The sequence below is a fragment of the Salarias fasciatus genome, chromosome 2 (assembly GCF_902148845.1).
Source record: "Salarias fasciatus chromosome 2, fSalaFa1.1, whole genome shotgun sequence".
Taxonomy (NCBI): domain Eukaryota; kingdom Metazoa; phylum Chordata; class Actinopteri; order Blenniiformes; family Blenniidae; genus Salarias; species Salarias fasciatus.
This window is the reverse complement of record NC_043746.1, coordinates 5,496,084-5,507,949: the sequence shown is the minus strand read 5'-3', so window position 1 is coordinate 5,507,949 and position 11,866 is coordinate 5,496,084. Positions and strand designations below refer to the sequence as shown.

Sequence of the window (11,866 nt, the reverse complement as noted above, 5' to 3'; positions counted from 1 at the left end):
TACACCAGTACAAAGTTTGAAAAATATGCATCTTTTTGTCATCCTGTAGTTTTTTTTTCTCTCTTTTTTGTAAAACTGTGAGAACGACACAGTGTCACACGCACATTTTTGCTCATTTTCACAGCCTGTTTGCCTCGGGGGTGTGAATCTGGAGGTCAGTACAGCCCCATACCTGTAGTCAAAAGAGAGTAAAACAAGTTTCACACGGCAACAATATAATACAAGTGTGTTTTTGCATCGGCTTGGACAAAAAGAAAAAAGAAGAAGAAGAAGGGAAAGAAAGAAAAACAACCAGTCTCTTTCACTCAAACCCAAAAATATATGTATATATGTATATATATATATATATTTATGTATACTGTGATATCAAGAAAGTGGGAATTACCAGCAAAAATTCAACACACTTAGAAGAAACCGTAAATAAAATGTCTGTGATCATGTTGGTGTGTTTCACTCTTGGTTGGATCGGTATGTACAGTGGCCACGTACCGTAACTGGAGACAGACTTTAAAGGAAATATGCACTCTAACCAACGTAACCACACGATGTCACCATGGATAGAAATATACATACACATTTACAAAAAGCCAGGCTTCTCAAAAGTGCTGCAGACAGTGTAGAAAACAGGCGGAGATAGAGGATCACACTGCAATCCAGGGCTTCACGCTGCAAAGGGAAGTGTGTACACAGTTTGCTGGAGGTATTTGGTTCGTCGCTCGGCCCCCCCGGACCAGAAGCCGGCCTCTAATTGGACGGGACCATGTCCTTTATAACGGGTTCTCTGTTTAGGTAGGTGGCCCAGTAGACGAGGTTGAAGCTGCCAAAGAGGACCGGGAACAAAATCCGTGACATCCTGTCAATTTTGCTGACGCTGTTGAACGTCTTCTTGCTGTCCGGGGCCTTTCCGTCCGCTTTGGGCTTGTTGGGCTCGGCGGCGCCGCCCTTGGCGATGGTTGGAAGAGTGCTGGAGTCCTTGGTGATGTTGGGTGCGTAGTTGGCGACCGCTACGGCGTAGGCGTTGTTCTTCTTCACGATGGACGCCCTCTCTTTTTTCTGTTGAGAGACCGGAAAGGATCAGGTGCGGTGCAAGGAAAAGCAATCTGTCTCGTTGTCACCGATCCATGAATTTAAAATGCATGGAAATGGAGACAGCCGCGGATGGGGTCGGGTAATGGATCAAGGAAAAGACGTCAGACGTCAAATAAGTCAGCACTTTGTGGAGATTCACAGAAAGTTCGGAGCATTTTCAGGACGTTCAGAGATTCAGGAACAGAGGTGGAGGTTGACCAGACACAGTGAGAGGATTATTCTGGTTATTTAAAATCTGAAGCTCTGGTTCCAGGAATACACTCTGGCACTTTAATGGTGTTAATATTGATCGTTTCACTGATTCCACGAGTGCCCCCTAGTGGCCGATGCACTGATAACTGGAACAAGACAAGGATTTTTCTTGGTTTCTTCATTCCATGTTATGTTCAGTCGGCAGAGCTGGACAGACCGAATTTCAGTGTATAAAAGGAAAAAATATATCCCTTGTAAATAAACTGGCAGTTTATTTGGCTCATTGGTCATTTCAGATTTCACCTCCTTCATTTATATTCTTTGCTGATGGGTCGACTTTCCCAGCCTGTCATTTCAATGTTTCTGTTTGCTAATTACTCTTCCAAACTAGTTGCAGCACTTTGGCTCCATTTTCGGCGGGTTTGCAGGATCCATTATCGCCGTTTCCCTCCGCCTCGCACAATCGCCTCCTTCAGAGCGGCGCCGTCTTCCACGTACAGTGCGACTGCTAATGAATCGGCCCTGAGAATGGAGCCTGTCAGAAGACATGTTTTCTTCTTCATTACCTTGTCAGTCACCACGCTCTTCCCGTCCCAGGCCCAGCCGCGCTTTGTGAAGTAATTGACGGTGGCGAACTCGATCAGGGCGGAGAAGACAAAGGCGTAGCAGACGGCGATGAACCAGTCCATGGCGGTGGCGTAGGCCACCTTGGGCAGGGAGTTCCTGGCGCTGATGCTCAGCGTCGTCATGGTGAGCACGGTGGTCACACCTGCAGACGAACCGACACACCCGTCATCCACCCGCCTCCCAAACCCGCCTCATCCGGACCGGAGTCAGGACAGAGGAGGGACGTTTCAGGTAACATGAAGAGAGAGGCTGGAGAAACGGGCCCAGGGAGAACATGCAAACTAAACATAACTAACAGAAACCGTCTTGGTGCTGGCACTGACATCTAATGGCACAAGTAAGCAGACAGAATCAGTCCAGTTTCATCTTGAGTGAGTCGGATCGGTTAAACAGAAGCATAAAAACCTCCAAATCGATACTTTAAAGTTTTGCTTTGTCATTGTAAAGTTCATATATGATGCAAGTGTCTGTATATTTCCAAATCTTAACAAAATTACAGCAATATCTGGAGCTGTTTTTTTCTCACGGCTTCTTCTCTTGTTTCCATGCACTTCAGTGCAGAGAGGTAAAATCCATTTGTAATTTCACAGCTTCAAATAGCACTGCACCGCATCAGGTGAACGTGTGATTTGTGACGATGTTGTTGAGTATTGCGGTAACACTTCATCCCTAATTTACACCTGGCTCCTGTTTTCTGCCACCGTGGCGCTCGCTCAGCTCTCAGCAGGCTAACCCGCCTGGTAACATCGAGGGCAAACAGTTTGACTGACTAAGTATTAAGACAAAGAGAGCATGAATATCCATAGAAATGTAATTTATGGCTTCATTCTATGTTTTGCGATATGATAAAGTTGCCATGCATTGTGCAGCCGGTTTCAGCAATAGACTGTATTCATTTTGCAATCCTCCTTTTCCCACTAATAACACAATTAATTCAGCGGATGGAGGAAAAAATGCATGAAAGGAGGGTTTTTAATCATTTCCTGATGCTGCATGTTGTTTTTTAACTTAAGTCTCAGTGACATCTCCTCTTTCCTCCTGTTTATCTCAGTCAAACGTCACGGTAGTTCCACAGAAAGCATGTCAGAGAGCGTTTCATGAGGGTTTCATTCAAGCTTGAGCTGTGGATACACAACTCTCCTGATGCTGAAAGACCTGGTGGGCGTCTTCGAAGAGCACAACGCTAATCTAGCGCTCGCTTTTCACCCTTTGCCCTTTACCCCACCCACCTGCCAGGCTCCTGCAGGAACCGGGTTAAACGGCTCCTCTGTTTATCTGAGCCTGGAAGCATGAGGACAATTACAGCCACCTCCTGCATGAAACCCGCAATTAAGTTACTGAACCATCAAATATGGACGAGTGGATGATCATTGTATTTAGTGCCGCCGTCGTGATGAGCCATTATGCAGGTTTGGACCGCACATTAACACACCCTGTACCTTCAGATATTGGATATTGAAGTGAAGAAGTCTGGGTCTGAAAGTGAGTGTGTGTTTGTGTGTGTGTAGACGGAGCTGTGTGTCAGCCCTCGGGCCGGCGTTATCGGCTGCTCACCGAACACAGTGCGGGCCGGCACCGACTCTCGGTTGAGCCAGAAAGACACTTGAGACAGGATGACGGTCATGATGCATGGGAGGTACGTCTGGATGACAAAGTAGCCGATCTTCCTCTTCAGATGGAAATGAGCCGTCATCACCGTGTATTCACCTGCCGAGACAACAATCAGGGTCAGGCTCACAAAGCCGCCATGCAAATTCCTCAGCTGCCGTCTGACACCTGAATACTTTTAATTACCCGTCTGCACCGGTGTGTGAAGCAGAGGCTTCACAATGGTTCTGCAGGCTGGAGGAGGGTGGAACAATGCTTTCTGGGAAAACCCAGCTCCAGTAAAGACTTGAAAGCCTGTTATTTTAATTAATGCTCTCACAGCACTTGGTTTGTGAACATTTGTAGCTTTTAAAATATTTTGTTTGAAAAAAGTGCTTCGAATGTAAATATTTCATATAGACAGATTGAACTGATAGCAGTTACATGTATTTAAACACAAAAATCACGATGAATAAGCATATTTAACAATGAATGTCCTCCAATACTCGATTTCAGTACTTATCACACCTCTGCATATGGCATGAAAAATCGATTTCACATAAGAGGGTTTCCATAATTCTGATGGCAAAATAGCACAGCTGTATAATGTATCAGTAACGATTCCTGTCTTTACACTGAAAAAAGCATTAAACACTCTGTATACATATGTATTTACTTCGCCTACAGCTCGCTCCAGCCTGCTCCTCACACTTTAGTAATGATTGGGAAGAAGGCTGCCACCGCCGTTAATATTTTATAACACGGGCAGTAAAAATTGATGTGTTTGTGTTAGCATCCATGAAATCGATGAGACGCTGCAGATCTCCTATAAACATTATCATTATAGCCTCGACTGTGCAGATTTTTCTTTGATTAATTAGTGGAAATAGGACTGTTTTCACAAAAAGGACTCCTCTTTTTTTTTTTTTTTTTTTTTTACATGGAATCCCAAACAGTGAGGACTCCTGCTTTGTCACGATTCGTGACTAACACGATATCAACGACCCAAACACGAGGCCGGAACTGAGTGAATTTCAGAGTGAATGAGCGCATGAGTCAAGTGCTGGAGCCCACACACACCATCAGAGACAACGTTAGTCAAATTGAACGGGGCAGGCCCACACCGCTCGCCGTCCTCATTACTTATGTAATTAACATCGGTGAGACGTTACACAAGATCCCGGCTCGTGGAGGCCTGAGCGGGTCCCGGGCAGAGATTAAACGGCCCACTGCAAGTGTCCACTGTCAGCGCCTGAGAGAATAATCCGTCCGTCGATGCAGGAGTAGGCAGTGTGACGTCCTAATAGCTGACAAGGCCGTGAAACGGCGCCAGTGCCGCAGAAGCAGGCAGCCTTTCCAAATGGAAGATATCTCAAAGAGGAGCCAAGATTAGACATGAGAGGAAGAAGAAGAAGAAGAAGGAGAAGGGGAAAGAAAGATGTGTTACCCATGGCAACAGAACAGAGAAACACAGCTCATTTGCTGCGATTTTGAAATGAAGGCCTTGATACATGCTGCCACTTGGCAAGAGGGAAGTCCTTTTTCAGCAGTGTGGGGGGGTGGGGGGGTGGGGGGTGTCAATTCCATGGACTAATCCCAATAGATTTTTTTTTTTATTCCTTCTTTTCTTTCACCGCGCTGCATTTGTATCGCCTGTTTTCCCAGCAGTTCTGTGGAGACTAATTCTCACTCCGTGGTGCGCGCGCACACACACACACACACACACACACACACACACACACACACACACACACACACACACACACACACACACACACACACACGATTTAGAGGGAATTGAGCGCGCTCTCCGTACCCTATGGAGCTCTACATCTTCTGTAATTTAATTTGCATCCCGGTCTCTGTGCCTGTGTTGTGGCTTGAGGTGTGTGTGTGTGTGTGTGTGTGTGTGTGTGTGTGTGTGTGTGTGTGTGTGTGTGTGTGTGTGTGTGTGTGTGTGTGTGTGAGGGGGAGCCCGTGGATGTACAAGCGAGGAATTCGTGGATGAACTTCCTCTGTGATCGCCTCACTGTGAGAGGAGACAACAATCACAGCATGAAGACGGTATCGTCTCATGTGAGGGAACGAGGTTCCCCGCTCTCCTTCACACATGTACAGCATGACGGCACCGGAATTCACCACACAGGAAACCACTGCCGCCAGAATCCCTGCTGTTCTACGCTACATGTGAGATCAGTTCAGCTTGTCTCGACAGTCTTCTGTAGTCTTAAATATGAGCAAGTATGAAAAAAAAGTTGGTCTAAAAACACAAGTTTATATTTTTACACGTTGGTCTTTTATTGTTCTTTCCACTTTTTGTGTTTTTGTTTGGTTTTTTTTTGTCATATAATCATAACATCAAACAAAAAAAATCCTAATTCCATCAATTTTACTTGATGTGAAAAAGGAGACACAAACTGAGCTCATGGCCGTTTTAAAATGTTCTGCTCCAAGTGATGCATCATGGGAGCCTTCGGTCCATTCAGAGATACAGTGCATAAATTACACCCCAAGTAATCTGATTACAGTAGTGATGAAAATTCAGTGGAGGTGAAAATATAATATTTGTTGTTGTAAACACTGTAAGATACACACATTGTGACACAGCACTGAGCTTTAGGACAGTCAGTGCAGTTAAAACAGGATCTGGACACATTTTAATAAGAGGAATTTACCATAAAGTTTGCTAAATTTTTATGAAAATTTTTAATGAAGTATTAAGAAATGACATGTATTCAGATAGTAAATTATATTTTCTTAGAAAAAAAAGATTAGAAGAGGCTTCCCCCTGACCCCCCTGACCCCCATGACCCCCCCTGACCCTGGAGTTTACTTATAAAAGACACTGATGTAATATGAATGAATGGGTTTTTCCAAAGTTATTATTTGGAGAAAATAATTCGATATTTTGATTTGAGATAAACAGAAGTGCAATTCTTTTTTGTGTAAAAAAAAAAAAAAAGTGTAGATATGTGTGAAAGCAAAAAGAAAAAAGCTGTAATATATTGCAATATTTAATAAATAAACGCTTGACTGATTCCTCACAGTTTGGACTTTCCTGCCACAGTTTATGCAGCGAACTCAGTTCATAAACTCACGGTATGAAAAAATAAAACGTCTCCCGTGACACAGCGGCTCTAACCTGCTATTCTCCGCCCTGCGTGTGAGGTGAGACTCTCACTCCTGCTCAGGTCATGGGTTTCTATCCATAATGTATGCAGCAACACAGAAACCGTTTCACGCTGCCCGCCGGAAGCAGGGGGGGCTTCGAGGAAGCGGCGAGCGACTCCCTGCACGCTGACCCACGTATGGCCGAACCCCGGGATCTTTTTGTGGCGTTGGTATTTTTGCGTCCGGGCTTTATGCAAGATGTCCGTCGCCGTGGCGCCGCGGAGCACGCGCGCGCTCAGTCGTGCCAAATGACCTAGTTTGCAAGTACGCTACACCAAACACTGACACACTGGTAATGAATGATTAATTTAAAGTCAGCCAATCAGATAATGTGGAGTGACGAGCTAAACAACAGAAACAGTCACTGGCAGGCATTCTGCCTTCTACCAAGGCATCAAACACCACTTAACCTAGATAGAGGCATTTGGTGCATGAAAGGGTATTCCTGCTCAATGAAACCGAGGCAGGGATTCCCCTGATAGTGGATTGCAGTCACGGGGGAAACACTCCATACTGGTAATTGATACCTGAAGGGAAGAAGCGGTGGAAACCCTTCACTGCTTACCAAACAGCTTGAATTAAACTTCCCGTTCCTCCATTATGAGGATGAATGATCTCCACGTGTTCTGATTAATATGAGGCTGGATGAGGATACGAGGAACTGGTTTTCGGTGCTTCTACCAGCACAATCCTAGGTATCACGGAAAAAAGAAACAAAGAAATGCATGAAAAGTTCCAAAAATGAAAAAAGGAACATCTTCCAAGAGAAGAGGAGAGCTCGCAGTACATGCTTGGACACATAAAGACAGCGTCTGCCTCCAGAAGCTCTGCAGACCACCCACTCCTCCCTCAGGTGCACCACTGAAGTTTGGAGGTGATAAGCTGAAGGTCGATATTTTCCAGCAGGAACAATCTCCTCAAAGTCTTTCGTGATCCTCAGATGTGAGCCGTAAACATCCTGATATTCACATCTTTCTGCAAACTCCAGGGCTTGGCTACTTTTTATCAAGAATATTTCCTTTGATTTGGTCTTCGGATCAGCGATGATCACTCTGCAGAGGAACTTTATTCAACCCGGGGATCTCATTCAAATCAAAAACATAAAGAAGACAAGTGTCTCCATGCCCGGAAACAAAGCAAACTGTACGTCAATCAATCGATGTGAAAATAATATAGTAAGAAAGAAGAGGCTGCCTACACAGATCTCACCATTATAATCATCCACGGTATCACTGTCCTGCAGGAACTGCCTCTCTAAAGGCTTCTTCCATCGTCTCCTCCGTCACTATACAGTATTTACTGCAGAGAAAGCATCTCCATCACCCAGTGAGAACAGATCTCCACCAGCTCTCATCCACTGTTACATCTAACTCACTTTACTGTATGTATGTTATTTTTCAGCTTCACCTCACTGTCAGCTTTACGCATTCATTCATGTCACTGTTGTTTTTACTGACAAGTTTTAATTATTCATTGTGTTGGAAACATCAAAACAGACACGTCTTCTTCAATAGGCTGCGAGTTTCTGAGAGGGAATTCACACAAATGTCTTAGAGCTGCTCCTAAATGACCGCACCCAAAGACAGGGCACGCCCTGGACAAGCTGAGAGCCCATCACAGAACACACACACACTCCATCACAGAACACACACACACTCCATCACAGAAGACACACACACTCCATCACAGAACACACACACACGATTCTGCTTGCTGTTCTGCGACTCTCAACTCTAAAACTACCAAGTCTGAAATTCTTGTTGATGTAATGAAAGTCTAAATTATTGTTAAGGTCCATCTACTGAGCATGTGCAGAGGAACAATTTACAGCAGACGCGCATGCACAGTAGCAGCGTTTCCACTATTTCCAGACAGTCTGAGAAGGTTTAAAAAGTTGCGTTTTTGCCATTTTTTTTTTTTTTTCTACATGGAAACGGAGTCACAGCATCTACAAAAAGTTCCACCTTGGAAGCCGTTTCAAAAGGTTGCGTTTTCAGGTGCTTTGAGCACCGTTGTATGAAAGTTAGAGCGCCTAAAACAGAATGAACAGTGTGTGTTTTCACCTGAAAGCATTGTCAGAAACCACAATCTCCATGTTATTTTTCAGAAAGATTTCTGACTTTTCTTGCTTGATTTCCTCCTTGTGTTGGCTTATCGATGTGATCACTACAGTGTCTGGGGCTCAGCTGCTAGTGGCTTCTTACTGTCGTCTAAATGTACTGAAAATGTGAAATAATGCAGACTGAAGGATTTTTTTTTTTCTTTTATTCAACCAAACATAAAAAACTTTGAGATCCTACTCATTTACATGCTTGCCCGACCACGTGCAATTGTGAACGCCTTGTAGCGTTTCCGCCGTGGCCTGCGCTGTGGCCTAGTTGGAGGGAATAAGTGGCTCTCAGCCTTTTGGTCTCCCACTGTAGAGAGGCATCGTCCTCACCCGTCCATCACGGCTGACATGCATACTGCATGAATCCGCGAGTCGTGAGCACTTCTGTGGAAAGATGGGACTGCTAAGAGCTCCTACAACTTTCGCCACAATGAAGCACAGATTCAGAAACATGTGAGGGGGAAAAAAATGACGCTGTGACCCCTCCGAAGGGTCCCGATCCTCGGGTTGAGCACCGCCACTTCACGGTCACTCATGTTCTCTCATCCTTGTTGTTTTAAAGCCTGATTCACAAGCCCTCTGTGACTTTGGGGGTTCAAAAGCCTTATATGAGTACTTTATGATTAGTTTATGCAGCAACACGTATCGTTACCATGACAACATGCACCGTCTGCTGTATCTCATTCCTCCGCTGGGTATATTTTCAGGCCTTTTAGACACATTATTATTATTGTGATTATTATTATTGTTACTGATGCAGAGAGATATCGTGCTCTGCTGTGTCTTGGCTGATAAACGGTGTATTTGTAGCACCGAGGATCCCTCTGCAGCGAGAGTTAACCGACCACGTCCACAGCCATCACATCTCGCCGCTCTGATCCGCCGGCCTATTTATTACGTGTGCTTTGCTGCCGTTACTGCTGCTCCAGTCCACCCAGCCTCCACCTGCTGCACTGTTTGCACACACCCCGGAGGGTGTTTATTTCTAAGTTAATAACCACTGGGGGATTATTTGCAATGGTCCCTGCATGTTATTTGTTGCCGCGCTGTGTATTTCATTCTGCTCCGCCATGCTGCCACAGCAGGGCACCTCGCCGAGATGAAGGCCCGAATCACGGGGACAATTGGTATTTCCATTTTTATTCACCGTTTGGTGCGATACATCCTGACAGAATTGAACTTTGAATATTGGGAAATTAATGACAAACGTCAGAAGAAGTCAGATTTCTTCTTCTATGTGTTAAAATATGTTTGAATACCACACAAAACCTGTAAATGCCCAGTGCCCCCTCAGTCTCTTTTTTAATTCCCTATACAGCCGCTTCATCATCTGCCGTAACACAATCTGCTGGCACTGGATGTCAAGTCCCTGAAGGAAAACAGCTTCCGACCTTCAAGCAGAAGCCCGAACGCCTCAGAATTCACATCCAGACTCCAAACCTTTTAATTTCCCGTAAATTACAAGCACTTTTTGATCTAATCTTCCGAGTTGCTCCTCATTGCTGCTTGCTTCCTGGACAGTAATCGTGTCGCTTTCATCTCCACACTCGCAGTCAGGAGCACATCCAGGCTCGTGTGTACACAGTCTGCCCTCGTTTCTTGGCGTCCGTGTTGGTGGGTTCGCATGAAATGTGCCGCGTCTATTTTTAGCTCTCATTATCTCCTTCTTTTATACTACAGCCTCTTTTCTATATATTTATGTTCTTTGTTTTCTCTATTCACTTTGTGGAAAATATACTTTTCTTTTTTTTTTTTTTAAATAATTCAACTTGACATCTGATTGTCTTGGAATAAACTCATTTTCTATTTCTGTCCAGGCCCCAAACGGAGGCAGCAAAACCTCAACGTGACGAGGATTCAGCACAGTCCAATGTGTTAGTGTCAGTTCCATACATGTGAAGCAGTACAGTCACTAAAATCACTTCTTTCTGGCAAAACAAATAAAAAATGTACTTCAAAGAAACAACAATAAATAGGTTAAAATGACAACGAGGTGCCTGATACTGTTGCCATGGCAACCAGCAAAAGATATAATGCAATATTTAAGGGAATGTGTCTAAACATGTTTTCTTGACATGTATACTGCCATTTTTCTCCACTGCACATCAACATCCAAACATATCTACCAAATGATCCAAGACAATCTGCACTATATAGCAGTGCACGCCCTCTGTAGGACCCACATGGTATTACACCTAAAGAAAACGACTGGTATAACCTCTGAAACCACTGCATGCAGTCTTCCCTGTCATGTTCATGAAGCTCTCAGACTTATAGGTTAACAGAACACAAAATACCTCCTTGTTTGGTTAGAAACAGCAGCAGGTTTTACCGACTCTTCTCGCTGCCCGTGAACTCATCACCCTTGAATCAAAGCATTTGTGTGATCCATCCACCCGCCCCAACCAACACAATCAGGTGATCGGTGATCCAGTGGTGTCAAATATTCAGTGTATGAAAATCTACCGTGCTTTGTTTCTAAAGCAGGAAGCAGCAGCGGCTCACCTGTCACGCTGCTGCTGGGTCTCCAGCCCATGCTGAGCAGCAGATTAACAAAGTGAGGAACTCAGGACGCACGGATGCCAAATCCCCGATTTGTGTTGGATCTTTGTCATGCAGAGGAGGCCAGAACAAACAATTCTCTGCATTTTCCAAGCCAAATAAAGTGAGTAACAAAAAGAAGGGAAAGTTAGCGAGCGCTCCACAGCAAGCCGTGGCTCGGCCGCCTCCTACACGATAGGAGGCGGACGAGCTCAACATCCACCCAAACAGGCAAAAAAAATCGCAGTTTGATTTCACACCCAAACCGAGATGAAGATATTTGGCTTTCTGATTCCAGGAAACTAATCCAAACGAAACAACTGACGTCCTTAAAACTCACAGATCAGTGCTCTGTTGCTTTGCTTCAGGCTATATAAGAAACATCTTTGACAGACCGAGTGTTGGCCTTCATTATATGTTAAGTATCTGGAGAGACACGCTTTCTGTTCCTCCCTCTGAGTTCTCTCTAAGCTCTACAGCAGAGGTCGGAGGTCAGCAGGAAACAGAGGCGTCATGCCGCGGATCTGGTTCCCTGCTGGCTTCAAAGCT

General features: G+C 44.7%; 1 protein-coding gene across 1 annotated transcript in view; it reads right to left on the bottom strand.

Moving 5' to 3' along the window:
• Positions 1–388: 388 nt before the first annotated feature.
• Positions 389–11,866, bottom strand: part of LOC115399173 (gamma-aminobutyric acid receptor subunit alpha-2-like) — a 28,274-nt gene continuing 16,796 nt past the window's right edge. The window contains exons 7-9 of the mRNA XM_030106408.1: positions 3,463–3,615; positions 1,848–2,050; positions 389–1,053 (exon numbers count right to left, since the gene is read on the bottom strand). Coding sequence (XP_029962268.1) covers positions 745–1,053; positions 1,848–2,050; positions 3,463–3,615 — 665 coding nt within the window. The 3' untranslated portion in view covers positions 389–744. The remainder of the gene's footprint in view (positions 1,054–1,847; positions 2,051–3,462; positions 3,616–11,866) is intronic.